Source organism: Pelodiscus sinensis, chromosome 4 (assembly GCF_049634645.1).
Source record: "Pelodiscus sinensis isolate JC-2024 chromosome 4, ASM4963464v1, whole genome shotgun sequence".
NCBI classification, from domain to species: domain Eukaryota; kingdom Metazoa; phylum Chordata; order Testudines; family Trionychidae; genus Pelodiscus; species Pelodiscus sinensis.
In genome coordinates this window covers 93,642,649-93,669,164 of record NC_134714.1, presented here as the reverse complement: position 1 = coordinate 93,669,164, position 26,516 = coordinate 93,642,649, and the positions used below count along the sequence as shown (strand labels likewise).

The window sequence follows — 26,516 nt, the reverse complement described above, 5'->3', positions numbered from 1 at the left end:
AGTTTTAAGAAATGCATAACAGATTAGATTTTAATCCCTACCTGGTAAAAATAATTCTTCTTGCATTTCTGCTCTGGCTTGTTCTGAAAAGCACCTTTTCTTCAGCCATTCAGCCTCAAATTCACTGGTGTGTTTGTCTGGCCATGTAACATATACCTTATATCATAAAATAAAAAAAAAGATGATTAACAATGGAGAGATTCAATTAAATCTGCCAGCCTGAAACCATTACCCAAGAGACCAGCAACATTCAATCTCCTTACTAGAAAAGTAATTGAAATACATTACCTGATACTTTGCAATTAAATGTCTCTTGTGGGGGCAACCTCTCCAGTTTCATATAACTGTGAACACTATCAAAAGACCATTTAAACATCACGTACATTCAAGGCCAGTTTCACAACGATGAAGTGACAGGGCTTGCTGACTGGTACTGGATGCCTTCATTCCTTATCTCTGCATCACTTAGCCATGGTATGTTCCATATGGGTCCCAGTAAGGGAAAGGAGGACACGGATAGATCATGGAGGGTAGCACTTGACTATGGGGGGGGGACGTGGAGAAAGTGACAATAGTTTGTCAGGGAAGGGGAGGACAACTTGGAAGGACTGAAGGAGCACGACAAGTGAGGAGGAGTGCCTGGGAATACTTTCTAAAACTATTTGGCTATGTCTACACTGGCATGATTTTCCGGAAATGCTTTTAACGGAAAAGTTTTCCGTTAAAAGCATTTTCCGAAAAGAGCGTCTAGATTGGCAGGACGCTTTTCCGGAAAAGCTCTTTTTCTGGAAAAGCATCCGTGGCCAATCTAGACACACTTTTCCGCAAAAAAGCCCCGATCGTCATTTTCGCGATCGGGGCTTTTTTGCGGAAAACACTACTGTGCTGTTTACACTGGCCCTTTTCTGGAACAGTTTTCCAGAATGGGAGCAGCATAGTTTTTCCGGAAAAGCACTGATGATTTTACATTAGATCATCAGTGCTTTTCCGGAAATTCAAGCGGCCAGTGTAGACAGCTGGCAAGTTTTTCCGGAAAAGCGGCTGATTTTCCGGAATAACTTACCAGTGTAGACAGCCTCTCTGTTGGCTATGACCTATCAGATGTTCTAAAAATGACATATTCATTGCCTTTTTTTCTGCTGCAGGAAATTGATAAAAGAACAGAAGGACTTGGGCTGTAATCAGTAGTGATTCCTGATGAAGGAATAAAAAAATTCCACCCACCCGGTCTGTAGATACTGACTCCCCATTATTGTAATATAAATGATAAGTACTAAATAATTAAATAGAATGCAGAAGCTTCAACTGGAATTCGTGTCCCCCTGTGTTAGGTGCTGTACAGAGGTAGACAAGCTCTTCTCTAAAGAGCTTAGTTTAATATAGGTTGTAGCTCTAAAAACCGGCACTCTCTGGTCTGGCATCATCCATGGTCCAACAGGACTACAGATACTCCTGAACCAGAGAGCCTGGGAGTCTAAGGGCAGGTCTGCCAGCTGGGTGGGGCATCATGGTCGGCAGTCCGGCTGGGGGCAGGACCGGGGCCGGAGCCCTACAGCAGTTTCCAGCAGCCCCTGGGAGCATGAGGCTGGAGCCTCGTGGCAGCATGGGCCCAAAATCCCCGCTGCAACCCCCAGGAGTGCGGGGCCAGGGCTGGACCCTGCAGCTGCTCCAGGCTGCGTGAGGCTGTAGCCCTGCGACAGGAGTCAGAATCTGTGTCTCTCAGGGAGCCAGCAGCAGCTGGGCAAGCAGTCCAGCCAGGTTTTGGGGAGGGGAAGGGGGCGAGGTAGGGTTGACTACCAGGGGCAGCCTGCCAACAGCAGGCGATGAGCTTGGAGACCAGTGGCAGAAGAACTTCCCTTGTCTGGCAAATTCTCGAAAGTGCCAGACCACGGAGGTCCAATCTGTAATTATAATTCAAGTGTATGGGTAAAGTAGGTGTTTACCTTGTCTTCGGACAATTCAGAGAGACATTGCATGCTAATGGACTGGAAGCTAGGAATTCAGGAATATTAATCCTAGCTCTGTGTAGTTTGAGCAAATCAGGTCAATTATTTGAGCTTCTTCAACTGCAAAATGGGGATAATAACCCTTATTTCCCTCCCATGTTTATAAAGTATGTTGAAGATACCAGTGCTAAGGAGCATTATTAATGATAAAATAAAGGAAATGGAAATTGCATACAGGCAGTCCCCGACTTACGCGGATCCGACTTATGTCGGATCCGCAGTTACGAACGGGGCTTTTCTCGCCCTGGAAGACACAGACTGCGGGACCTTGCGGTCCCGCCGCCCATGTACTCCGGGGCGAGAAAAGCTGCTCCGCGTCTCCCTGGTCTGCAGACCAGGAAGACGCGGAGCAAAGCCGTGGAGGGGTTCGGGCAGCGGGGCAGCCCAGGCGCGCCTGGGCTGTCCCGTTGCTGGCTTCCCCCGAGGCTTTGCAAAGCCACGGAGGGGCTGGGGTTGCGGGGCAGCCCAGGCGCGCCTGAGCTGCCGCGCTGCCCCAGCCCCTCCGCGGCTTTGCAAAGCCTCGGGGGAAGCCGGCAGCAGGACAGCCCAGGCGCGCCTGAGCTGCACCGCTGCCCCAGCCCCTCCGCGGCTTTGCAAAGCCTTGGGGGAAGCCGGCAGCGGGACAGCCCAGGCGCGCCTGAGCTGCCCCACTGCCCCAGCCCCTCCGCGGCTTTGCAAAGCCTCGGGGGAAGCCGGCAGCGGGACAGCCCAGAAGCGCCTGGGCTGCCCCGCTGCCCGAGCCCCTCCGCGGCTTTGCTCCTCGTCTTCCTGGAGACCCCCCAGCAGACCAGGGAGACATGGAGCAAAGCAGACCAGCAGACCAGTGCGCCCCCCAGCAGACCAGGCTTTTCTCACCTGGGGTAGAGCAGATGGGGCTGCTGGGTTGGTCCTGCAGCGCCGCTCCTCGGCGCTACTGGACCAACCGGGCAGCACCCCAGCTGCTCTTCCCCAGGTGTCCCCAAGTAAGCCGCTGCTTAAACTGATCAGCAGCTGACTACAGGAAGCCCGAGGCAGAGTTGCTCTGCCCCAGGCTTCCTGGAATCAGCCGCTGATCAGTTTCAGCAGCAGCTGACTTGGGGACACCTGGGGCAGAGCAGCTGGGGTGCTGCCCGGTTGGTCCCCGCAGCGCCCCAGCTGCTCTGTCTTAGGCGTCCAGATTCAGCTGCTGTTGAAACTGATCAGCGGCTGATTCCAGGCAGCCCAGGGCAGAGCAACTCTGCCTCGGGGTTCCTGTAGTCAGCCGCTGGTCAGTTTCAGCAGCGGTTGAATCTGGAAGCCAGTTCCGACTTACACACAAATTCAACTTAAGAACAAACCTACAGTCCCTATCTTGTACGTAACCCGGGGACTGCCTGTATCTGTTTTATAACCTTCACATTTTGCCAGGCAAGAAGATAAAGGGTCAAGTCCTGCACTTAATTGCACCTGCGCAATCTCACTGATTTCACTGAGGTTTCACAGTGGAGACGAAGGGCAGATATGATCCAAAGGATGGTTCTCTCTCCAAATGTATAAATGTCAGGTGGTCAAATAAGTTTTAAAAATATTCTTTAAAAAACTAATTAAAGAATTTTCCTGCCATGGCCTTTGAGGACTCTGCTTTATTATAAAATTACAAACAGAGGTCTTGGCAAGAATAAAGACAGTCACTTTCTTTGTGGGGGAGACATACTATCCTTACTCCATAAAGGAGCCTCAGTGGGAAAAGGAGTCTGTAGGGTATGGAGTTATACACACAGGAAAAGAAGTTTGAAGGAGTAGAAGACTGAGGTGTTAAGAGTCTACAATTTTATCCTCAAACCATTGTGGTAAGAATGTCCCTTCTCTCTAAAGTTGAAGAAAATTGTTTTGGGGGTTCCTATATCAAATGCTTAACATTTCCGAAGGGGATTTTACCATAAGAATGACATAAATGAAAGGACTTGGATTCCTCAAATGACAACTACATTTAGAAATCCTGAAAACGCACAGTATGTTTTGTGGACCCATGTTTATGGCATACACTAATATTCAAGCTGCAGTCTTCTCTGTGTACTGTAGGCTAACAAACAGATTGGCAAGAAGCAGTATGCAAACATCATATGAAAGCAACATTTAAAAAAATACCTTTTGCGTATCTGTCAAAGTGACCTCCTTCACTGCGATGGTAACATCCAGGTCTTCCAAAAGCAGTTTGCGTGCTTTAGCAGAATGCAGGAAGCAGTTAGGGCACTGGCAGTTGTCTCTTAGCCATACAGCAGGGTAAAGGCTCTTACTCCCATCTCCCCAGTGAATGCAGACAAAATTATTCACGTCCAAAGTTTCCACCTTCTTGATACTCGCACTCATGTTGAAAGGCTGAACTGCTCCAGCGGTATGCTGCCAACAATTCCTAGAGGAAGGCAGTCTAGTAAGAATACTCCTGTCCTTTTTCACTAGCAGCAGCATGTGTGAATAGTCTTGGTAGACTTTGGTCCTGAATAGGTTTTTAGCCACAGCATTCCACATTTTGATGACTCTTACAAAATCTTCAGCTCAAGAATGCTTTTTACCCAATGCAAGTTCCTCCAAGTACTATAAATAAGAACAAAATTAATAATCATAGAAAGACAATGCACAAGAGAGACACACATTTCCTCTTCTCTTCCTACCTTCCCCCAAACTCTGTCCTGGGGATACATATTCTCTGTAACTTAGAAGCTTTACCCAAAGACAAATAAGGTTGCTAGATGGTTTCAACAAAAATACCGGACACACTTGACATTACATCACAATCTACATTATATCTTATTTAGAAAATACCAGACATTTATATTTTCTCAATTTGTTTCCCAAGAAGAAAGCTCAAATATTGGACTGTCCAGTTCAAAACCGAACACTTGGCAACCCTAAAGACAAATGTACAGCTAGGACTAAATTGTAAACTATGACTAGTGAATTTGGATGGTGTCTCAACTTGCTACATCTTACAGGGGCCTTATTTTCAGTGAGCTGAAAACTTTTTGAAAAATCAGGTCTCTCAATTTGGTATCTCAAATTGTACACCCCAAAAATTCAGAAGTGTGCATCTCAAGCAGTCGATTTTGAAAATTTAGACTTTAATATGCTTTATCCTATCTCAACTCATATCTTTGTTGATGATATCCAAAGACTGAATTATCATCCTGCAAGGGAAGGATAGAGCTTGTGGATATAAGATGCATCAGATGTTAAACTAAGAACAGAACCTGTGACTGAATATTTACCTTATTCAGAAAAACAACTGCTCTTCTCCCTAGATTAATAAATAGTGTGTGTGTCTGTTTCTGGCTTGTTCAATATTTGTTATGTTTCTTTATACATATGAAGGAGGCGGGGAGAATACTCAGGTCTTTGCATAGAATCCTGGCCTTATTAAAGTCAATGGCAAACTGGCATTGATTTCAATAGGGCTTTACCCTCACTCTTTACAGAGAAGACATTCCCATGAGTTGAAAAGGTGTTCTGCGTGATTAAGGACTGCAGGATTCGGTCCAGGGTTTTAATTTTTTCCTCCACTGCTTATGAGTGGCAATTATGTGGTATGGGTAACTTGTGCTTCTTCTGTTTTTTATTTAGTTTAACTGAATAAAAAGTAAAATATTTCTACTTTTCCCCTTCTCTGGGCATACTAATCCAAGGATCCCATGATCGATGTATCATTCATCAGCCTTGTTCCATTTTCATAGGTCTGTATAACAATACATTCAAGCAAGGCACAGTTACAACTGTAAGCTGTTAACATGCACACATTTACACTTAAACTTTGTAGGTGTCTCTCCCTCTTCTAAAACAGTAGTTCTTATTCAGAATGATCATTTCTGCTATATGTGTTTATTCACCACTTTTTCAAAACATTAATCCCAATACCAAGATTTTCCTACTAACTGTAAAAAATATTAACATCGCTGAAATGGACTGCAATCTGTTTATCAAATACAACAAGAATTCTCTTGACAAAGCTTTAGGGGGTGTGCTTCAGAAGAATTTTGAATGTTTTAATTTATTTTTAACATGGAATAATTAGAGACTTATTCTTATCTCTTTAAAGGACAGATTTACTCAACAAATACTCGGAAACAATGAGGGTTTCTGTACTATTGAAATCCCAGGAGACCTTGATGCCAAATACAAGTTGAACTTTTCTGGTCTTGGACTCTCTGGCGGACCGCAGATGTTGCTGGAGCAGAGAGCCCCAGTGTCTGGAAGCGAGGCTGGTTGGGAGTCTGACAGCTGGGAGCCAGAAATAGTGCTGGTCCAGAATTGGAGCCCAGTCGTGTGGGCCAGTAGCAGAGCTGGTCTGGCGGTCATGAGCAGAGCTGGAGCCAGGAGCCCAGCCAGGGCTGGGAGCAGAGCCAGTCCAGCAGCTAGGGGCAGGGATCCTGGCCAGGGTCAGCAGCAGGGCTGGCTCCTGCAAGAGAGCCCACCCAGGATGCTGGTGGCATCCTCAGGAGAGCCTGGAGGCCAGTAGCAAAGGGGCTAGAATAGACCTCCCATAATACAGCAAACTCCCACGTTCATGAGGATTCCGTAACCAGGGAGATCCAACCTGTAGAGTAGGGGTTCTCAAACTTTGTGATACCGTGACTCCCCTCTAAGTTGCTCGCAACCCCCGGGGAGGTCGGGATCCACAGTTTGAGAACAACAATAACATGAGTAACATGATTATCTTAATGTGCTGCAAACCTTGGGTCAGGCTCCTTAGCTGGTATAAATTATCATAGGTTCCCTGAATACAATGGTGTTGCACCACCTTCTCTAAGGTTCTTTCAAGTTATTTGGGGCGGGGGGAAGGCGTGAGGAGACAGCTGCCGACTACATACAATCTTATTAGGGATGTTAGCAAACTTTTATTTTTGTAAATGTGTAACCATGGAATTTTTTAATGTTTACACGTGGGGGGGAGGGGGAATATGGCAGAAGGGCAGGGTTTATCAGAAGCAAGGGTGTCTCTAAACTGACACCACGACTTTTAAGCTAGCTCCTCCCAAGCACCAGCTCCCACCTGCCCTCCTCCCCATGCTGATGCGTCTGATAGAGGCAGCAGCATGGCGATGAGGGGGAGGCAGCTCCATGGGAACTGGTGCTTTTAAGCTGGCTCCTCCCAAGCACTGGTTCCCACCTACCCCGCCACATTACTGCTTCTGAGGGAGGTGTAGGGGGGGGGTGGTTAGGCAGTTCCACAGGATTCGGCATGTGCAGGGATCCAGCTTAAAGGCTCCTCCTTCTACCCTCCCCCTGCTGCCTCTGATACAGAGGCAGCGGGGGGGAGGGGAGGTTGTAGTCATTAGGAACAACCAATAAGCCCAGGCTTATCAGTTAATTGTGTAACCGACACGCTAACATCCCTAAAGCCTGTATTTCTAAAAGTTCTTATAAAAGGAAACCTCAGGATGGCTAAAAGCTGGGCCAGGCCCTTTAAAGCCCAGCCCTTTTGTAAGGGTGTGGAGCTATGCTGATCCAGGACAAGGGGAGGAAGCATTCTGTTTCAGAAAGCTGGAGATTCTTGTCTCCACAGAGGAGGCACAGTGATTTTTGAGACAGAAAGGATGTGAGTTTCACTGCTAATTGACCACAGGGAAAATTGCAGCAAGAATTTTCAAGCTTCATGTTCTCCTTTGATGGGTATTGCTTAACTGGTATCTGTTTGTAGTGATGGATAACTGCCTCATTCAAAATGCATGGCAAGCAAAATTTGTTCTAAAATAGATGGCAATAAACCTCAAGTGGTTTGGAAAGCAAGGCCAACATGCAAAATAAGAAAGAAGCCACCAACCATTTCATGAATAGGCTCTGGGAAAGGCATAATAAGGACGCTGGAAAATATCCTTTGGGTATAATTTATACTATAAAGAGGGAATATTGCAACTCAAACACAAATTTAAAAATGTAATTTTCATTGGATTTGAGAAGTATGTGATGTCACTCTTGAGGGTAAGATCAGATAGACAGCTGTAGTAGTACAGTAAAACTCCTAATGGTCTGGCACCATCTGGAACCTGGAAGTGCTCCAGGCAGCAGGACAATTGGAGCTGCTCTGCCCCCGGCTTCCCCGATTCAGCCACTGCTGAAACTGACCAGCAGCTGACTCCAGGAAGCCCGGGGCAGAGCAAAGCCAGGGTGCTCTGCCCTGGGCTTCCTGGAGTCAGCCGCTGGTCAGTTTCAGCAGTGGCTGACTTGGGGAAGTCTGGGGCAGAGCAGCTGGGGTGCTGCCGGGTTGATCCCGCAGCGCCAAGGGGTGCATCTCCCCCACTCCACCCCAGCCCTCTTATAGCCCTCCCTTCCGATAATCCAGCATCTCTGATAATCCGGCACCCCCTGGGTCCTAAAGGTGCCGGATTATCGGAAGTTTACTATAGTTAGTTTTTTTTTCTTCCATGCTAAGGGTATTTGTTTTTTTAATATATAGTTGATATTCTTGTTCACAGAGAAATGTTGCAGTCTCAGATTCTATGTTCTATTCTCTTTCCTACACAATCTATTGCTGGGAGAATCTTGAACAGGAAGTAGTGCTGAGCTACATTGCAAATGGGAAAGCTTGTACTACTAGGGTAAGTCTAGACTATATGGCTCCGTCGACAGAGCCATGTAAAATAGTTTATTTGGCATAGTCAAAGAAGCGGGGATTTAAATAATCCCCGCTTCATTAAAATAAAAATGGCCGCCACGCTGTTCCGACGATCAGCACAACGCAGCGGCCATTTTTATTTTAATGAAGCGGGGATTATTTAAATCCCTGCTTCTTTGACTATGCCGAATAAACTATTTTACATGGCTCCGTCGACGGAGCCAAGTAGTCTAAATGTAGCCCTGGAGTTGCCATATTTGTTCTGTGCACAAATGACTTTAGTTTCTAAGGCCAGACTAATGGTGCTTTCTCAAACACTAAACATTAATTTAAAAATACATTCAGTCTTCATATCCAGAATCCACACACTTTCAGAATGTGACGAAAGGTCATTCTCTTTACATAGTTCTTTCTCTAATCAGGAAGTCTGGGAGCAAGGCAGAATCATTTGCTGAAAGAGGCAGGAAAAGTCCATTCTGAAACTAGCTAATATTGAAGTTTCAGTGTTCACTTTAATTTCTTACTGTGGGTGCAATTAAAACAGCCTTGTTACTCTCTAAAAAAGGAAGAGGGGTTGTTTCATTAATGGCAGCAAAACCAAACAGCAGCATGTTGTACTGCTTTGAGCCTATTTTGGGTGGATAACAATTCTGTTGAAATGATCATACAAATTTTCTACAACAATGAAAACCATGTTTTTCAAAGGTGCAGAAACACTGTGTGTCTGGTTCTAATTTTCCCAATATTTGAGCCTGATTCTGATCTCTGACTGATGTAAATCCGGACTAAGTACTGAAACAGTGGAGTTACACCAGCATAAGAAAAGTTGCCTTGGATTCAACTATGATTCCATTTGCTAACAATTTGTGACAGATCTCTGGAATAGCTGAGAGTGGCAAAAATATTTCCGTTGTGGTGAAGTTACCCATTTCCTCCTTTAAATATACAAAAGTTCCTGTTGCCAAACCTTTCTGCTTATCCACTCAATGTGGAGAGATTATTGTTTCCCTCAAGTCATATCATGGCCATTTTAAAAACAACCCCAAATCAATGCCAATGGGGAGTTCAGCTTAGAAACAGCAAAGTCCCTTTGATATTGTTCTTCCCTAGTGCATTTACAAAAACCTCTGTTATTCTCCTCTCACTTATATCAGTGTAATGCCACTGACTTCAGCAGAAATTCCAAATTTCCAACAGTATAAAGGTGAGGAAAAATCAGAAGATACAGGACAAATCTTTAGGTGAACTGGCAAAGTCTTACTGACTTAAACGGAGATACAACAATTACACCAGCTAAAGATCTGGCTCATTTCTGTAAAGAAAATTATTTACAATCAAGTAATTTTACATTACAACAATGCATGGAACATACAAATTAAAATGAGCCTTTAAGTTACAACAAACAATAGCCACTTTAATCCCGAAGGAAGGAATCCATATGGAGGTATTTGCACAATGACTTCACGTTTAGTTCATTTGTCTTAATTTTCCTGAGTCCCATATAGACACAGCCCCTATATTGTAACTGAAGATATTTTCATAAAAGCAGGAAGGGGCCTGCCTGATTCTGTTATCACCTATCCACTCCTTCTACACAAGTGTCCGTCCAATGGCTTCAATGGAGTTATTGTTGATTTACATTTGTATCAGAGCAGAATCAAACCTAGGATCTTTATTTCTGAAGCGTCTGTGTTCCAGTTTCTTATTCCTGACATGAAAACAGTTAGCTATGGAAATAATTATAGTCATTGGGAGAGCGTGACAGAAACAATGACTCTATTCCCAGTGGTTAGAGTATCTAATTGAGAATTCAACATAGAGTGTGTACACATTCTTTGGTGCACGGTCAGAGTTCCACCTAAAAAGCTCTGCAACACAACAAATATTTACAGATATTCCTTTTTGCAAGTTGCCTTAGGATTGAGGCCCTTTCCAAAGTGGTACTTGGCAAGATAACACAGCTACAGTAAAGATGTAAATATCCTATGAAACAGTTAACCAGTTTAATGATTAAAATGATATCATTTAACCAGTTCAAAAGTTTCAGAGGGGCAGCGAAGTTAGTCTGTAACAGGAAAAACTTAAAAAACAATAAATAGTCTGGCAGCACTTTAACAAATCATGTAGATAGTATGAGCTTTCCTGGGCACAGCCCACTTCTTCAGATGACCGGAGTCTGGACTTCCAACACTCTTGTCATCTGAAGAAGTGGATTGTGCTCACGAAACTCATGATACCATCTACATGTTTTGTAAGTCTTTAAAGTGCTACCAGACTATTTGTTGTTTTTTAAGTTTATCATTTAACTAGTTAACCATTGGCAGGTCGGCAGAGAGCAGATTTGGCGGGGGTCCCGCTGCTTCTGTAGGGATCCCAACTGCCAGGTGACGTGGGATTCTGCTGCAGGCCGGCCTGACCAAGTGGCCCCCAGCCATAGCAGGCTGGCCTAGAGCAAACATGGCTGCAGCGGGCCATCCATCAGGGCTTGCTTACCAGGTAACTGATTAACCTTTTATATCCCTAAGGTACAATATTTCATACTCCAGCTCTGCATAAAACCACTTTGAGACCACAGGGACCGACAAGACCACCTATAACTACCATATGCAGAAACAGTAAAAACATCAGCACTAATATGCCCTGGACTTGACAACACTGTAGAACTCCCTGCCCCATGATGTCAGAAAGTCAATTACTGCAACAGGATTTTTTTTTTAAGAGGACTGGATGATTTGATGACCAGTATTTTTAGTTACACCAGTTAAAATTAGTTAATTGAATTTCAGTGTTTCACAGCATAAACTGATTACTGCGGGGTCAGGAAAGCAAAATCTCCCAAGTTTACAGCAGTGTACAGTTTGGCCAGATTCATTAAGCATTTTTCTCTCCATGTTCTTTGAAGCATCAGACACTACTCACTTCCAAAGGCATGCAACCAGACTGAATGACTGTTTAAGGTAAATCTTGTATTTATAATAAGCTTAAAATGGAACTTTTTTTCAGGACCAGTTTGTAGAGATTTGCTGCATGTAGCCTATTGCCCCCAAACAAAAACTCAAAAGTCCGCAAGAAATCTATCCCTAAAATCCACAATCTAATTTACACATGTAACAAATTAACAATCTGGAGGAATGCTTTAGTAGTCTGAATCTGGGATTTGAAACACAAAGACTCACTGGAGCATAGAAGTCCACAGCTATTATTAGCACTTACTGGAGAAGGCATGTCCTGAGAAAGCAAGCAGCTGAGTGTTTTTGGCATGCTTCTTAAGGGTAGCATATTGCCCCTTAGCCAAAACCATATCCCCACTCTCCCCACCACCAGCCCTGGATGCTTCTGTGTCGCTACACTCCATGCCAAAGCTGGATGCATTTCATAGCGGCTGTTGCCTGCTTTAAGGACCATAGACATGGGAAGATATTTATAACTACCCCCGCCCCTCCAAAACATTAATGACCTCTGGGCTGAAAAAAGCACAATCCACATTTACGGCAAGCCCCGCAGCTCCTTTTCCAAGGCTGGCGTCCCCTTCCTGGGACCCTCTGTCGTGCCCTGCCCCCATGTGCACCCCCGGCTTTACATGCACAGAGTCCCCCAGCTGATCCTCCCCACCTGTCGCCCTGCAGCGGCCCCTGTGTTCCGGCGTCCCGCCCCCTGCTGTGGGGCGCCTTAGGCAGGGCCTGGGGGCAGGAGGAGGCGCTGCCAAGCCCGCCCGCCAGCCAGAGCTGGGGCTGCGATCGGAGTGCGTGGGGAAAGCGGGGGGCCTGCGGCTCTTACCTGCACCCCCCCGCACCGGCGCAGGGGCCTGCTCGTGCGGCGCCGCCGCCCCGCCCTGCAACCAGCTGGCGGGGACAAGGGCGCGCGGGCCGGGCCAAGTGGGGGAAAGGTCCCACGGCCGCCCCCGAGCGGAGGCGCCACCTGCTAGCGCGTGAGTCAGGCCGGCGGCAGCCGCGGCGGGCTCCCGGGTTGTTAATCCGCACGGGGCGGGGGGCAGCGCCCCCTGCAGACCATGGGAGCCGCGGGGGCACCATGCCTGGCGCCAGGGTGCTGCTGCGCCCCCGGGCTAGAAGTGCTTTCCATTGCATCCGGCTAAGCCAAGGGGTTAGAGCTTAGTTCGGTGGCTCTCAGCACCCCACTCTACAACTTGCTTCAGCACCCTCGCTTCTGATAAACCCTGCCCGTCCACGTGTGCCCCCCTAAAACACTGCCCAAGCCACTGCCAGCCTATGACATTACCCCGCCCAGCTGAATAATGTCCTTAAACTCAACGCCAGAAACCCGCTCTCCGTCAGGCATAAAGAGTGAAACTAGTTCTCTTTGCCCTGCGGGGAAACCTCGTGCTAACAGCGGGTGAGGAAGAATCTTCGTCAATTACAACCGGTCCTTTGGCTAAGAAACTGATGGGGTCACGGTGACTTTATTTGTGGTATCGTTGTGCATCTGTGGCTGGACGTGAAGCAGATGTGCTTAGATTGAACATAATAATTAATGGATTTTGAAATGATGTAAAAAGGTGCCAAAGTCTTAGAACAAAATAGAAACAAATCTGTTTTTAAGAAAATGAAATAAAGATGTTTTAAATAAGAACAATCACAAGAAAAGAAACTGGCAGTTATATTTAGTCAGTTCATTGCGGCAGTGGTAATTTAACATTCTGCTTTGTCTTAAAAAGACACAAGAACTCTGTAGAGCAGTGGTGTCCAACCTTTTTACACCCAAAATCACTTTTTAAATGTCAGAAGAAGCCAAGATCTACCACCCCATCCTTCCCCCCAAACCCCACCCCTTCCCTGAAGCCCCGCCCTCTCTATTCTCCTCCTCTCCATCGCTTGCTATCTCCAGCCCTTATACGCTCTACACTGCCGCTTCCCCCTTCCCCCCTCGATTCTTCTGTAGGAAGAGGTTTTTCCAACATTTGGCCTGTCTAGACTGGACCAAATGTCAGAAAAACCCCTTCTTTTGGAAGCCCCTTTATTCCTCATGGAATGAGGAATACAGGTGTTACCAAAAGAGCATGTTTGATCTTCCACTAAAAAAAGCGGAAGAACAAACGTGTGTCTGGATGCGGAAGAGTTTTTCTGGGATATCTCTGGAATCCTGGAAAAATGACTGCAGTCTAGCAGTACCCTCACTGGGTTGAGACAGGATGTGTGGGCTCTGGGGTGGGAATGAGGGATTTGGGTGTGGGACGGGGTGAGAGGTGCAAGCTCTGGGAGGAAATTTGGATGCAAGAGGAGGTGGAGAAGGGGATGCTGACTGGGGGAGGGGGCTCCAGGCTGGGGAGGGTTGGGGTAATAAGCAAGCCACAGGCTTGTGGATGTGAGGGTGCAGGCCCCAACTGTGCTGGTGGGAGCAGGAGAAATGGCACTGGGGAAGGATGCTAGTGAGTGCTGGGGTGGGGGCAGGGTGCCAGTGGGGGACAGGGGAGATGGGACAGGGTGCTGGGGGGGGGGCATGAGACAGGGTTCTGCAGCAGGGGACAGGGTGCCAGTGGGGACAGGGGGACAGGGTGTTGCTGGGGGCAGGCAGTCCCTTGCACTTGCCTCCTCCCGGGACTTCTCCTGCCTCCCCCCCGCAGAGCAGGTAAGACCCGGAGTGTGCCTCCTCTGGGGCTGACTCCCCCCTCCCACAGAGCAGGTAATTCCTGGCTTGTGCCTCCTCTGGGGACTTCCCCCCGCCCCCGCAAGTTCCCAGCATTCCACAGACCTGGGGGAGGGGAACAGCCAGTGCACTTCCGGAACCCCCAGATGTGGTGCACAGCTGCAGGACTTCCATCCACCCCACAGGGAGCTGGCACTACCTCCATTGTCGCTGGAGGTAGGTAGTGGGGCTTCTTGGGGGGTGGAGGGAAATGGGGGAGGGGCACCGAATGCCTTGTAATCGACTGGTCGACAGGTTGGTGAACCTGGGTGTAGAGACATGTTAGTGAACACCGATAACCACACTGAGGGAAATATATAAAGCTTAGTAAGTAAAATAAATGAGCTATTAAATGGGCCAAATGCTTTCCATTGCTTAATATAAAGACAAACTTCTCCACGGAGTTTATAATGGATTCATGTCTGTTTAATAAGAGCTGAGTTTGTTATAGTGATAATTCCATAGGAGAATCTCCTCAAAAAGATTCTCCACTTTTTATATTCTGAAACGTCAAACAGAGTCTTAATATGTTTCAAACAAACCACATTTTATAAAGTATGGGTGAAAATCCTGAACCCATTAAAATCAGTGTGAGTTTTTCCCTTCTTGGCTGGCATAACTCCATTAATTCCAATGATTTTGTATTACAAAAAAATTGATCCAACTTGTTTATAGGTAAGAGACTTGAATCATCATGATAGTACATGGTGGTGTATAAATAACTAATTAATTCTCACAAAGAATCTGTAAGGCAAGCAAGTTATATTACTTTCCATTCTGATGAAGAAACTGTTGTACTGAGAAGTAAAGGGACTCTGGTCAAGGTCACAGAGAATTAGTAGCAAAGCTGGATATGAGTTCCTGGCTGGCAAGCCAGGTCATTAGACAATATGTTTGACAAGATACTGTAAAATACTAGTTCAGAGATTCATTCATTGTTTGATTTTAAAGCTAGAAGAGGAGCATTATTTCATATACTGTAGTCTGACCTTCTATACAACACATGACATAGAATTTCACTCAGATACTTATATGTGGAAGCCAATGACTTGTGTTTGAAAAAAGTATATCTTCCAAAATGGCAATTCTTGATTTGAAAATGCCAATATGTGGTTAATCCACCATTTTCTTTCATGAAGACCTTTTATAGAATAGGTGGAGGCTTATCTTTTCAAAAGCACCTATTTTCATCAGCACACTGAAATGATGTGGAAATCGTCTTTGGGGGTTTACTCTGCACAACAGGCCAAAATTGCACAACAGATGCTCACCCTGGTCATACCTCTTTAGGCATGCAGTTTCCTTTAGTTACACCCATTATAACAGAAAGGAGGGGGATGCTGTAGGACCATCTATGCCATCTCTATGCCACCTGAATTTAAGATAATCCTGGGGCAAAATATGCTGGAAAGGTGTCCAGTTATAATAAAACAATTGATTGGCAATGCAACCTGCCTTTCCTGTGAGAAACCAAGAACTGAGTAGGTGGAGGAAATTCTTTTACTGTCTCATACTCCTGAATGGGAATGGGGAAGCTTACACTACCAATTACTTGAGATATATCTGTTCTGTTGGTAAATAACATTGATCTTGTTGGATCTTGTTGGCACATCAGTGTAAATAGTAAACAGACAGCCTCAGTGTTAAGCGCACACAAGCCAACATGTTTCACAAACACCAAAACATTGACAGAGATTAAAAATTGGAATTTGATGGAAGTAAGCATGAGCAGAAGCAGTGAAAAAATTAAGTGGCTGATTAGGGAATGAGTTTTTGTTTGTATTTTGACAAGTAGAATAGACTCAGGTTGAATTTTTTGACATATAAGAAATTCAATATTTGTTGGTAGCATATTATTAAAGAGTATCCTTCATGTGCCAAAACAGTGTTGTAGTGCATGCCTAATTTTATTTTGTATAGCAAGACATCATTGCTTTCAAGTTATGACCCAAAATCCATTCTCCCTTTTTCTCCTCGTGTTCATTCCTGGCTTTCCCTCTCTTTCTTTAAGGCTAAAACATGTTCAAACTTTCTTCCATCTCCGTTTCTGTTTGTAGTTTTCCCAACAAATTTATTTTCCTATAGAAATGATTCTGCTGAAGGCAGGAATTTGCAAATTATAAATAAACTGTGACAGTGTGAATGTAATTAGCTAAGTTGGAAAATTATTAGGGGCAGATAATTTAGCTCTTTTCACATATACACAAATTACAAATAATGCTTTATTTTCATGAAAGTATTCCTGGTTTAATTATATAAGTTATTCCAGAACTTTCATGGAGCTTACAGAAATGTCCAGAAAGCACTGTACATATTCCACAAATGTATTAAAGAAACATTTATGGGTTATTATATACATTAATAATCAATACGTTATTTTTTTATATTTATTGAGGGAAAGGATAAGAGCATTGTACCTCTATGTAGTGTGGCTAAGTGGAAGTTGTTGAAAAAACATCATTTTTAATTTCCTGACCTTCGGGCTTTTGACCTTGCAACCTTAATGTTACATTGACACTAGAGTTTTGAGGAGTTTTTTTTGCTGGGGAAGAATGAGAATATTTTATTACATGCACATAGAAACAACCTCAACAAACTCAATAGCAACTGAAGAGATTTTGGTCAAGCATTCAAAAAAAAAAAAGTTACCTTGTACAGAGATCAAGCTTGGACAACTTTCAACCCAAAAGGTGAATGTTTTGGCATGTAAAGAGCATGGACAGCAGACAGAAGTGAAATGATTTTGCAGCTGGAGGACCAATTCTGCAATGAGATTACTGTACTACACTCTATAGCTACAGTATAAGATTGGATCATTTAAATGTATAACAAATGTGACATAATATCCAAGTGGAAAAGTATCATATCCAAATGGGAAAAAAGCACACACCCTTCTAGCTTACATAATCATTCAAAAATATGACTCATTACTGTTATTCTGCTATTTCTGAATGTCTATAAAATAAGGAATTTTAAAATAGAAATGTCAGAAGTACTGTATAATGGAAATCTGGAACTCGTTTATTTTACACTACACTATCATGTAAATGTTACTTTCACAATATTTTGCAGAATCCTGTACTGTAGGATTGGTTTATTATTTCCCTTAGATCTGATTCTGCCACTCGTATTCAAATGAAGTAGTACCATATTGTATGGTCCATTTTGTCCCTTTAATTTCATCTGGTGTATTTGTGGTGTGATTCTGAGCAATGGTGGCAAATGCAGATCCTTTATAATTAGTAGACAAAATATGCTGTGAATTTTTAAGTCAGGAGATATCGTACAAAACTGAAAGGGAAATGGAACTTACTAAGTAGCAAAGTCTAGTTTTTATCCAGTTACCTTGTTAGAAAAAGCTTATGGGCTTTATCATGCCATTAGACACAGCCCACAGTGTTCGGTTCTAACTTTGCAGAATGCCTCCCAGTGCTCCCTTGCCTGCAGAGAGGTAATTATATCTTGCAGCTACACAGGACATAAATACATCCTCCCCCTCCCCCTATGTACTCACATAGGACCCAAGGACAATTTAGCCTATTGTTTTTGCTTTGGACCTGATCGCCCCACTCTCACTCACATGTAGTATTTATGCAAGCTGTGGTGCAAGGCTACTCAACCAGCGGCCTGCGGTGCAGCCCGCAGTGCAGTTTGGGTTTACGCGGGGCTCAACACATGGCCTGCGGGTGGGAGCCAAAACAAAAAAGGAGTCAATATAATGGAAGATATGAGTTTTAGAGTTCAATTCCTGGACTATCACTGCTCATTAAAAGGGATGTCATATGGGTGGAAATTGAGTAAATCTTGCATTTTATTAATATCAGTAGAACTGACTTAAATGGGGCCTGTGTGTTGTGCAGTCTTGCCTTAATCTTTGTATTCATGCCCGTCAGTGTGAAATAAGCTATTTGCATATATTTGCATATATATTTGCATGTATATGCAACCACACTTAAGTTGCACCCCTCAGCATGTGCTGTGAGTATCATTGTGGCCCCTGGGGCTTCCAAAGTTGAATAGTCCTTCTGTAGTGGGTTCAGTTCAGCAGCATAGTACCTCCTGCTGGGTAGTCCAGGAATTTGCTCTGTACGTTGGAGTGTGCGACCTTCTGCTGGGAGTTGCACTCATCATCATTCTGGTCCATTATCTCTACCATCTCTCTGTGGACCTCCCTGAATGGTAGCATCCTCTTCCTGACACTGCCCGCCAGCAGTGTTCACCACTCCATTGTGACTCACTTCCGGGGGTATCAGCAGCCCTCTGTCCTTATTTCTGCCACCATGGCCAACTGCATCCCCAAAGTCTAGACCCTTGCCTCAGCAGCAAGTTGCAGTCTATGTACGTCATGCTCGTTGGTGGCAAGGGGTGATGCAAGGGATGCTTTGGCAAAAGCCATGCCCATCCTTCCTTCATTCCTCCTAACTTCTCCTGTTTCCTGGGACACTTCTCCATGACCCTTGCATCTTCTTGGCCTTTGTGTCAAAACCATAGCCTGGCAGGTATCACACTGGAGTCTCTCTTTCTCCTGCCCTGAGCCTGCCCAGCACAGCTCCACTGAAAGTGCTCCTTCCTGGGAACCAGTGCTTCATCTTCATACGCCAGGGACACAACTGCCCTCTGATCTGCTGAGCAGCTCCTTATGTTAGGTCTGCCCCACCAAGCCACCCTTTGATGGGCCCCCTATAAGCCTCTTTCTGATTAAAAGGGTTTGTGCAGACTCCCTCCCACCTGCTTTTAACTTTTCCCTGGCCAGAGTGTGGCAGCCACCCCACAAATACTCCTATGGAAGTCAATGAGACTATTTAAGGCAATGAGCATGGTATCAAATATTGTATTTGTTTCAATATATAGACCTGATTAGAATGAGGCCTTCCACTTGGAACGGAACCACTCTCTCCAGCAGAATAGATGAGATTTACAGTAGAAGAGTAAAAGAGTCAACTTCTTTCTGCTGTCATAGGAACATTTTCTGTGTTCCATTTCACATGCTCATGGACTCAATCGTGATGAAAGTTGGTTGGGACACTACCAACTTTACAGCCATTGAAGGTGCAAACAGCTCTTTGTGTATACTCCCATGCCAGGAAGGATACTATCTATTAACTTTGATTCTTATCTGCTTATTTTAACTACCCAATCTTCAGATACTTACTGATTCCCTCTGCTCTCTGACTCCCACCCCTCTTCCTTTTTTTCCCCTCCCCCCTCTCCTTTCCCTGTCCTATTTATTTTGGGTGTGCACATCCTAAACTAATAACTTCGGTCATCTGAAGAAGTGGGCTGTGCCCACGAAAGTTCATGATACCATCTACACATTTTGTTAGTCTATAAAGTGCTACCAGACCATTTGTTGTTTTTTTATAAGAACATTTTGTTAGGCTTATGCAGAATTCCAAATCCCAACCTAAGGAGTCCACTGCTACTGTACTTTGAAAAAGCAGAAATCTGGTTGTCAGCTTTGCTAGGCACTTTCATGGTCTTCAAGATAAAAGTCTTCTGAAAATATTAATCATTGAAGTGATTCAGTAGACAAAGAAATGGCAAGCTAGTGCTATGTATGCCATCCAAGATTAAACTGATGCTTGACATCACATAACATTTGGAAAGAAGTCACCTTATTATGATATAAACTCATGATACCATCTACATGTTTTGTCAGTCTTTAAGTGCTACCTGATTATTTGTTGGTTGCTAATTAATGGTTCTTATCTGCCTCTTTTGACTATCCAGCCTTTAGGTACTTAGAAACTATTTGTTTTTCCTAGTACATTTCAGCTCTTTCCCCCTTGATACTTTTTACCCACTGCCTCTTCTTGTCCCCCCCTCTCTCATTTTTTCCTTCTTCCACTCTCCCTTCCTTCTCCCCTATTTATTTTGGTCCTGTACATCCAACACTCTGGTCATCTGAAGAAGTGGGCTGTACCCACGAAAGCTTGTGATACCATCTACATGTTTTGTTAGTGTATAAAGTGCTATGAGATCATTTGTTGTTTTTTAAGTTTATCCTGTACAGACTAACTCGGCTGCCCCCTGAATCTTTCTTGTGATATGTCAGCCCAGGGCACAACTAGCAATTTTAGGATCCGGGTTAAAATAAAGGATTCTGGTATGGTGGCCTGACTCTGGGGTGGGGCCTCAGACAGAAGCCTCCCCCATCCATCTCTTCAGTACTCCTCAGCATGTGCTACCTCTGGCTCCAGGGGTGATTTACAGGGCCCAAGGACCTGCTGCCATAGCAGCAGCAGCTGAGAGTCAACTAGGATCTTTTAAATCACCAGCCCCAGGGAAGCTGACCCTTTTGCCTCCCTCTTCCCCTCCTGTCGGTGGCCCTGGTCCATACCATTGGCCGCCCTGCCAGTATGGTCTGGCAGTACTTCTGTGGCAGTGCTTTAACATCGGCTCTGGATGGGCCCATACTGGTGGCAACTTCTTACCGCTACACTGTATCCGACCACTTTCATGTCTGTTTAGTATATGTGAGCCGGTAGGGATCAGGGAGGGGCACCTGCCCCTTGGGGTCAGTGGGTGGCCACTCCACCCCACTACACCCTGCTTAGTCTTTTGGAGAATTAACGGTGGTTTGGTCAAGAGCCCAGGCCCTTGCTCAGGGCAGGCGGCAACGAATAGTTCAGAGTCCCCAAACCTCAGTTCGGGGCAGGGCGGCCAAACAGTTCAAAGCCCCAAGCCCTTGCTCAGGGCAGGGCAGCAAAATAACCAGTTCAGAGGCCCAGGCCCTTGCTTCAGGATGAGGCGGTAACAAATAGTTCAAAGCCTAGCCTTGGTTCAGGGTGGGGCAGCAGGCAAATAGTTCAAAGCCTGGCCTTATTCAGGGCAGGGTGGCGAGCAAATACATAAACAAATAGTCTTAATATGAGCACCCAGCTGGATCCCCTTGCTCAGGTGGCGGTCCGGCAGATTCAGGTTGCGGTTCTGGAACAGCCAAAGGGGGAGGCTGCCATCCAAGACTGGTTCCCCAGAGGAGATCTGTGAATCCAGGCCAGTCTCAGCTGAGGATGATTGGGTAGGCTAGGATGGGGGCCCTCAACCCTACCACAATTTCCTCTGTTATCCCTTTTATGGTCATGGCCACTCTGGTCCGGAGGTATGCCTTTATGGCACCATGAATACATTAGAGTCAGAGCTCTCCATTGGTCACCACTGGCCGGGGGATGACATTCTCATGGACATGGGTCTTTCCACAGCCAGAGTCCAAAAGAGTGACCTCTTCCTGCAGCCGCACTTTCACCAGTACCGTCAGCTTGGGTGGGCCAGGTATGTGGGCCCGAGATTCTGTGGTACACACCTGTCCAAAGTTGCAGTCCATCTCCGGACAATCCCACTGCAGGTGTCCCAAGTGGCCACAGGAGAAGCAGGGACCAAGCTCCGAGTGGTCAGGGGTGCACACCTGGCAGTCGGTTCTGCCGTTCTTCTCCACCTCGCAGCTGGGGCATTTCCAGAGCTCCTCGTCCCTGTGTATTGGTCAATCAACCTCTCTCTGAGGTTCGGACTCCAGACCTTGGGGAGTCAGAATGATGGTCAAGTTCTCCAAGGGCCCTGTGAGGGGTTGTGGGGCCACTGGCCCATCTGGAGGGAGGGGGACACAATCCCCCCCAACCCAATGGATCCGTTGGCTGCTAGATAGTCCTCCATGAGGGTGACAGCGGCATGGAGCATCACCAGGCAATGCCGAAGGACCCACGCCCAGCCACGCAATGGGAGGACCCAAATGAACTGTTCCAGGGTGATCTGCTCAATAATTTCATCAGCAGAGTTCTGTTCTGGGCATAGCCACTGCTGGGCGAGACTTTTAACTTCCTGAGCTACTGCCCACGATTGGGCCCCAGTCAGGTAACTTGTACTCCAGAGCCGGTGCCGGAAGGTCTCTGGGGTGATATCTAGGGTGTCCAGAATCACAGCCTTGACTGACCCATACTCTTGGACCTCCTCAATAGGGAGTCCTCGCTAGGCTGTCCGGGCAGGCCCTGATAAGTAGGATGCCAGTAGAGTGGTCCACTGCCCCCATGTGTCAGCCGACGGTCAGGGCAGTGTGTGTGTGTATGTTACTGAGAAAAGGTTTAACGTCCATGTCTTTACCGCTAGGACTGGGGTCCTGTTGCGGAGGGCAGCCAACAGGCTGACAGACGCCCCAGAGTTTATAGGAAGAGCTTATTACATCTCAGATTTCAGCTGCTAGAATACAGGATCCCTTCGCAGCGGGCAGTCTAGGGAAGACTGAGAGATGCCCCAATAGATCTGTCACCTGGGAGTGACACGATCCAAAACACCCAAGCTCTTCCTATACCTGTCCCTTATGACCGGCTGAAGTTCTTTTAAATTGTGCTTGGTTCTGTTACAGCAACTGAAGGAGTCAGGTTAAAAACTTAAACAGTTACAGGTTTATTGAAAAGACTTATAAAAGCATATGGTTACAATGGCTATTGCTCTCTTTCTTAACTGCTAGCAAATACAGATCTTATGGTTACAATGTCTATTGCTCTATTTCTTAACCGCTAGCAAATATAGATCTTAAAAATGGTTACAAAGAAAATAAAGATAGAAAATAGAAATAATGGTACCAAGTGACAGCTTAATCTTTAAAGAGCTCTAAGTCTATGTGTACACTTAAGACAAAGGACCACATCCAGGTACAAGTTTTACCCCTTTCTGTGCCTCTCGACTCCAGTGGGTCAAGCCAGGCTGGTCCCTCAATTCCTAGGAAAGACGAATACGAGGTGGGCGTCCCCACGGAACCTCGGGAGATCAAACACCTAACCCGACCAGCAGATAGATGGTACATTGACACTCAAAGTAAATGTGCTGCTGGACCCATCTTTATACCCCTGGGGTCCCATATCCTCTTTCTTATCTTAAGATACCAAATTGTACTGGTCCGTTTTGTGGCGCCAGTTCTTACAAGCAAGTTTCAAATAATTTACACTTGTAAGAGAGGAAGATAGGTAAATTAGGAGTGCAGGATATTCTTTGCTGGGCGGGAGATCCCCCACGGACGGCTATGTGTTCGTATCAATATGGGTTTTAGTCAAGGGCGCTCCTCGGCAGCCTCTTGGTCAGCAATTGGCATATCTCTGTTTACAGCCATTCACGGTCACTGAGCCTACATATCCAGGCAAGCAAAAATGGATGTTACAAGGGGGGTTCCTGTCTGGCTACACCATGGCCATTCTACCACCACCTCGACATGCTCAAACTTCTCCAAAAAGTCTTCAGGTCATCGTCTGACCCCATCTTGGAGAGCCATATGGGTGTGACTGGTGCTGGGGAGTCTCTTGCAGTCCCGGGTGGTTGTCCGTTGGAGCAGGACCCTAAGGTGGCCAGCTGCTGGAAGCCTTGTAGCTGGAGTTCTTGTTGCTGGGTGGCCAGCCTTTGGAGGAACTGCTGTTGCTGGTGCCCGTCTCCCACATCAACTGCTGCTGGTGCTCATGTTATACACCCAGCTGTTGTACCAATTGCTGGTTTTGCTGCTGCTGACTCTCAGTCCAGTATTTAAAAAAAATGTTGAGATCCATGTCTCCCTCTTGTTGTGTCTTCTCTTTTTTTTTTCCAGGTGGCAGCTAACCTCTTCTCATCAGGGGTTGGATGCTGCCCTCATTCTCCACCACGCGTGAACTGGTAAGGCTCAGGGAGGGGCACCACTACCTCAGGGTCAGTGGGTAGCCACTCTGGCCCATTACACCTCCTTAGTCTTTTGGGGAATTAACAGTGGTTTGGTCTAGAGCCCAGCCCCTTGCTCAGGGTGGGCGGCAACAAATAGTTCAGAGCCTCAAGCCTCGGTTCGAAGCGGCCAAACAAACAGTTCAAAGCCCAGCCTGGGTTCAGGGCGGGGCGGCAAGCAAACAGTTAGAGCCCAGCCTTGGTTCAGGGCAGAGCAGAAAGGAAACAGTCAAGACCTGGCCTTGGCTCAGGGTGGGGTGCCAAGCAAACAGTTCAAAGTCCGGCCTTAGTTCAGGGCAGGGCGGCAAGCAAATACATAAACAAATAGTCTTAACCTGAGCACCCAGCTGGATCCTCTTGTTCAGGCAGGGGTCTGGCAGGTTCAGGCTGTGGGGAGAGACTGCCACCCAGGAGTGGGGTGGCAGGGGGGACACAGGCCCACCCACTCTACTCTGTTCCATTCCAGGGCCCTGGTAGAAGCAGAACAGTCTGCTGCTGAGTCAGCAGGAATCCACTCTGCAACGCGCTGACTTGGCTCTGGCTCAGCTAAAAGGCGGTCGGCTATCCCTGGGCTTTTTCCACACTCCCCCTCATGCTGTACCTGAGTCCAGTGTAGGTCCTCGGGACTCTGTCACCTCTGGCCAGGAGAGCAGTCCTTCTAGGCAGTCTGGGAGTTGTGGGCCCGGTGGCCCAAGCCTGTCCTTGGCTTCTCCTGGGTCCAGCTCCTCCTCTGGGTGTGCAGGGGAGGCTTCTGGCTCCTTCAGTCGCCTGCACTTCACTGGCCTCTCTGCCAAGCCTTTCATATCCCTGGCCCTGCCTCCTAGTGTCTGGTCAGGTGGGTTGTTAGGGCCAGATGCTGCCAACCAAGGCTCAGGGAGGGGCGCCTCCCCCTCGGGGTCAGTGGGCAGCCACTCCGCCCCATTACAGTATACAACATGTTAAGAGCTATGCAGAACCTTTATGGATGTAATAACGTAACAGATGGCTTGACAGACAAAGGGTACACATTAATGAAATGGGTAAGTAGTTAGTGACATCTTTCTAGCTGATGTTAGTGAATTCAGGATATGAAATTCATAGTTGACTGAATAGTGGATCAATTTTCCAGATAAATAACTGTATTGTTACAAGATCTGTTGATGGTACAGTGGTTTCTTGGATTTAATTATTTTCTGAGTCAGTGTCATGTTAGAAGCATGCCTCATCCTAAGACATTGCGGCACAATGGCCACAGTCTATAACACAGCCCTATGGTTCAGAGCAGTACAGCCTAATGGTTAGAGTCAATAAGGGTATGTCTACACTAGCCCCCTAGTTCGAACTAGGGTGGCTAATGTAGGCATTCGAACTTGCAAATGAAGCCTGGGATTTAAATATCCCGGGCTTCATTTGCATGTTCCCAGGCGGGCGCTATTTATGAGGAGTAACAATTAATTCGAACTAAGGACTTAGTTCGGATTAACTTCTGACTGCCGCGTATAGCCACAGGCAGTCAGTTCGAACTAAGGGGATTTAAAAATGGCGTCTGACCGGGAACATGCAATTGAAGCCCGGGATATTTAAATCCCAGGCTTCATTTGCAAGTTCGAATGCCTACATTAGACACCCTAGTTCAAACTAGGGGGCTAATGTAGACATACCCTAAGAGTCCATAACACAGTCCAATGGCTAGAGTCAGTAACACAGCCCTGGGTTTCAGGGCAGCACAGCATAATGGCTAGAGATACAGGGGGGTTTGGGCCGTAGCCCCACTAGGGGGGTCCTGACCTACACTACTCCACCTGGCCCTGACCCAGGGCCTTATCAGTGGGGGAATGAACCGACACTTGCTCAGCAGGGAATCCCACCGCAAGACACCAAGCTCACTCGGATGAAGATACAACTTGCGCACCCTCCCTGAGTCCCTTCCTACCGGTTCTGGCATTGGGATGAACCCTATAGTTTCAGGATCATCAGACTCCACAGCCACAGCTCCAGTCTCCTGCAGTTCTGCTGGGTGTGAAGGCTCACTACAGTCTCCCAGGTCTCCAGTGCCCGTTGTCTGGGTTTCTGGCTGGTCCATCTCTGGAGCTCCTCTAGAAGGCCCTTCCTGTCCAGCATCCAGCCCAGACTGAGTTGCTCCTTTTCATACTGCTCCAGCCTTCTAGACTTCCTCTGCCCGCTGTCCACACACCCCATCACAGTCAGGACTCGCAGTCAGGACTCGTCTAGACTATATTCCTCTGTCGAAAGAGGAATGTAAATAAGCTCAATCAAAAATGCAAATGCAGCACAGATTTAAATATCCCACGCTTCATTTGCATATTCGCGTCCGATTGCTGTTTCAAAAAAGGGTTTTCCGAAAGTGAAAGTGCAGTCTTGACGTGGTTCTGTTGGAAAAAAAAAACCTTTTTACAAAAGAACCTGTACTCCTGATTTTTTCAGGTGTACGGGTTCTTTTGTAAAAGGTTTTTTTTTTTTTTCAAAAGAACCAAGTCTAGACTGCGGTTTCACTTTCAAAAAACCCTTTTTCAAAACAGCACTCAAACATGAATATGCAAATAAAGCACAGGATATTTAAATCTGCGCTTCATTTGCACTTTCAATTGGGCTCATTTACATTCCTCTTTCGACAGAGGAATATAGTCTAGACA

The 26,516-nt window shown here is 46.2% G+C and overlaps 1 protein-coding gene across 3 annotated transcripts in view; it reads right to left on the bottom strand.

Annotated features, from left to right (window-relative positions):
- BBOX1 (gamma-butyrobetaine hydroxylase 1) overlaps nt 1–24,669 on the bottom strand; it is an 88,724-nt gene extending 64,055 nt beyond the window's left edge. The window contains exons 1-3 of one of the 3 annotated variants that reach the window (XM_025185020.2): nt 24,485–24,669; nt 4,113–4,559; nt 42–156 (exon numbers count right to left, since the gene is read on the bottom strand). In XM_025185020.2, the coding sequence (XP_025040805.1) occupies nt 42–156; nt 4,113–4,493 (496 nt within the window). In that variant the 5' untranslated portion in view covers nt 4,494–4,559; nt 24,485–24,669. The other 2 variants (XM_075927769.1, XM_006111505.4) reach the window with 2 other exon arrangements.
- Nucleotides 24,670–26,516: the final 1,847 nt, after the last annotated feature.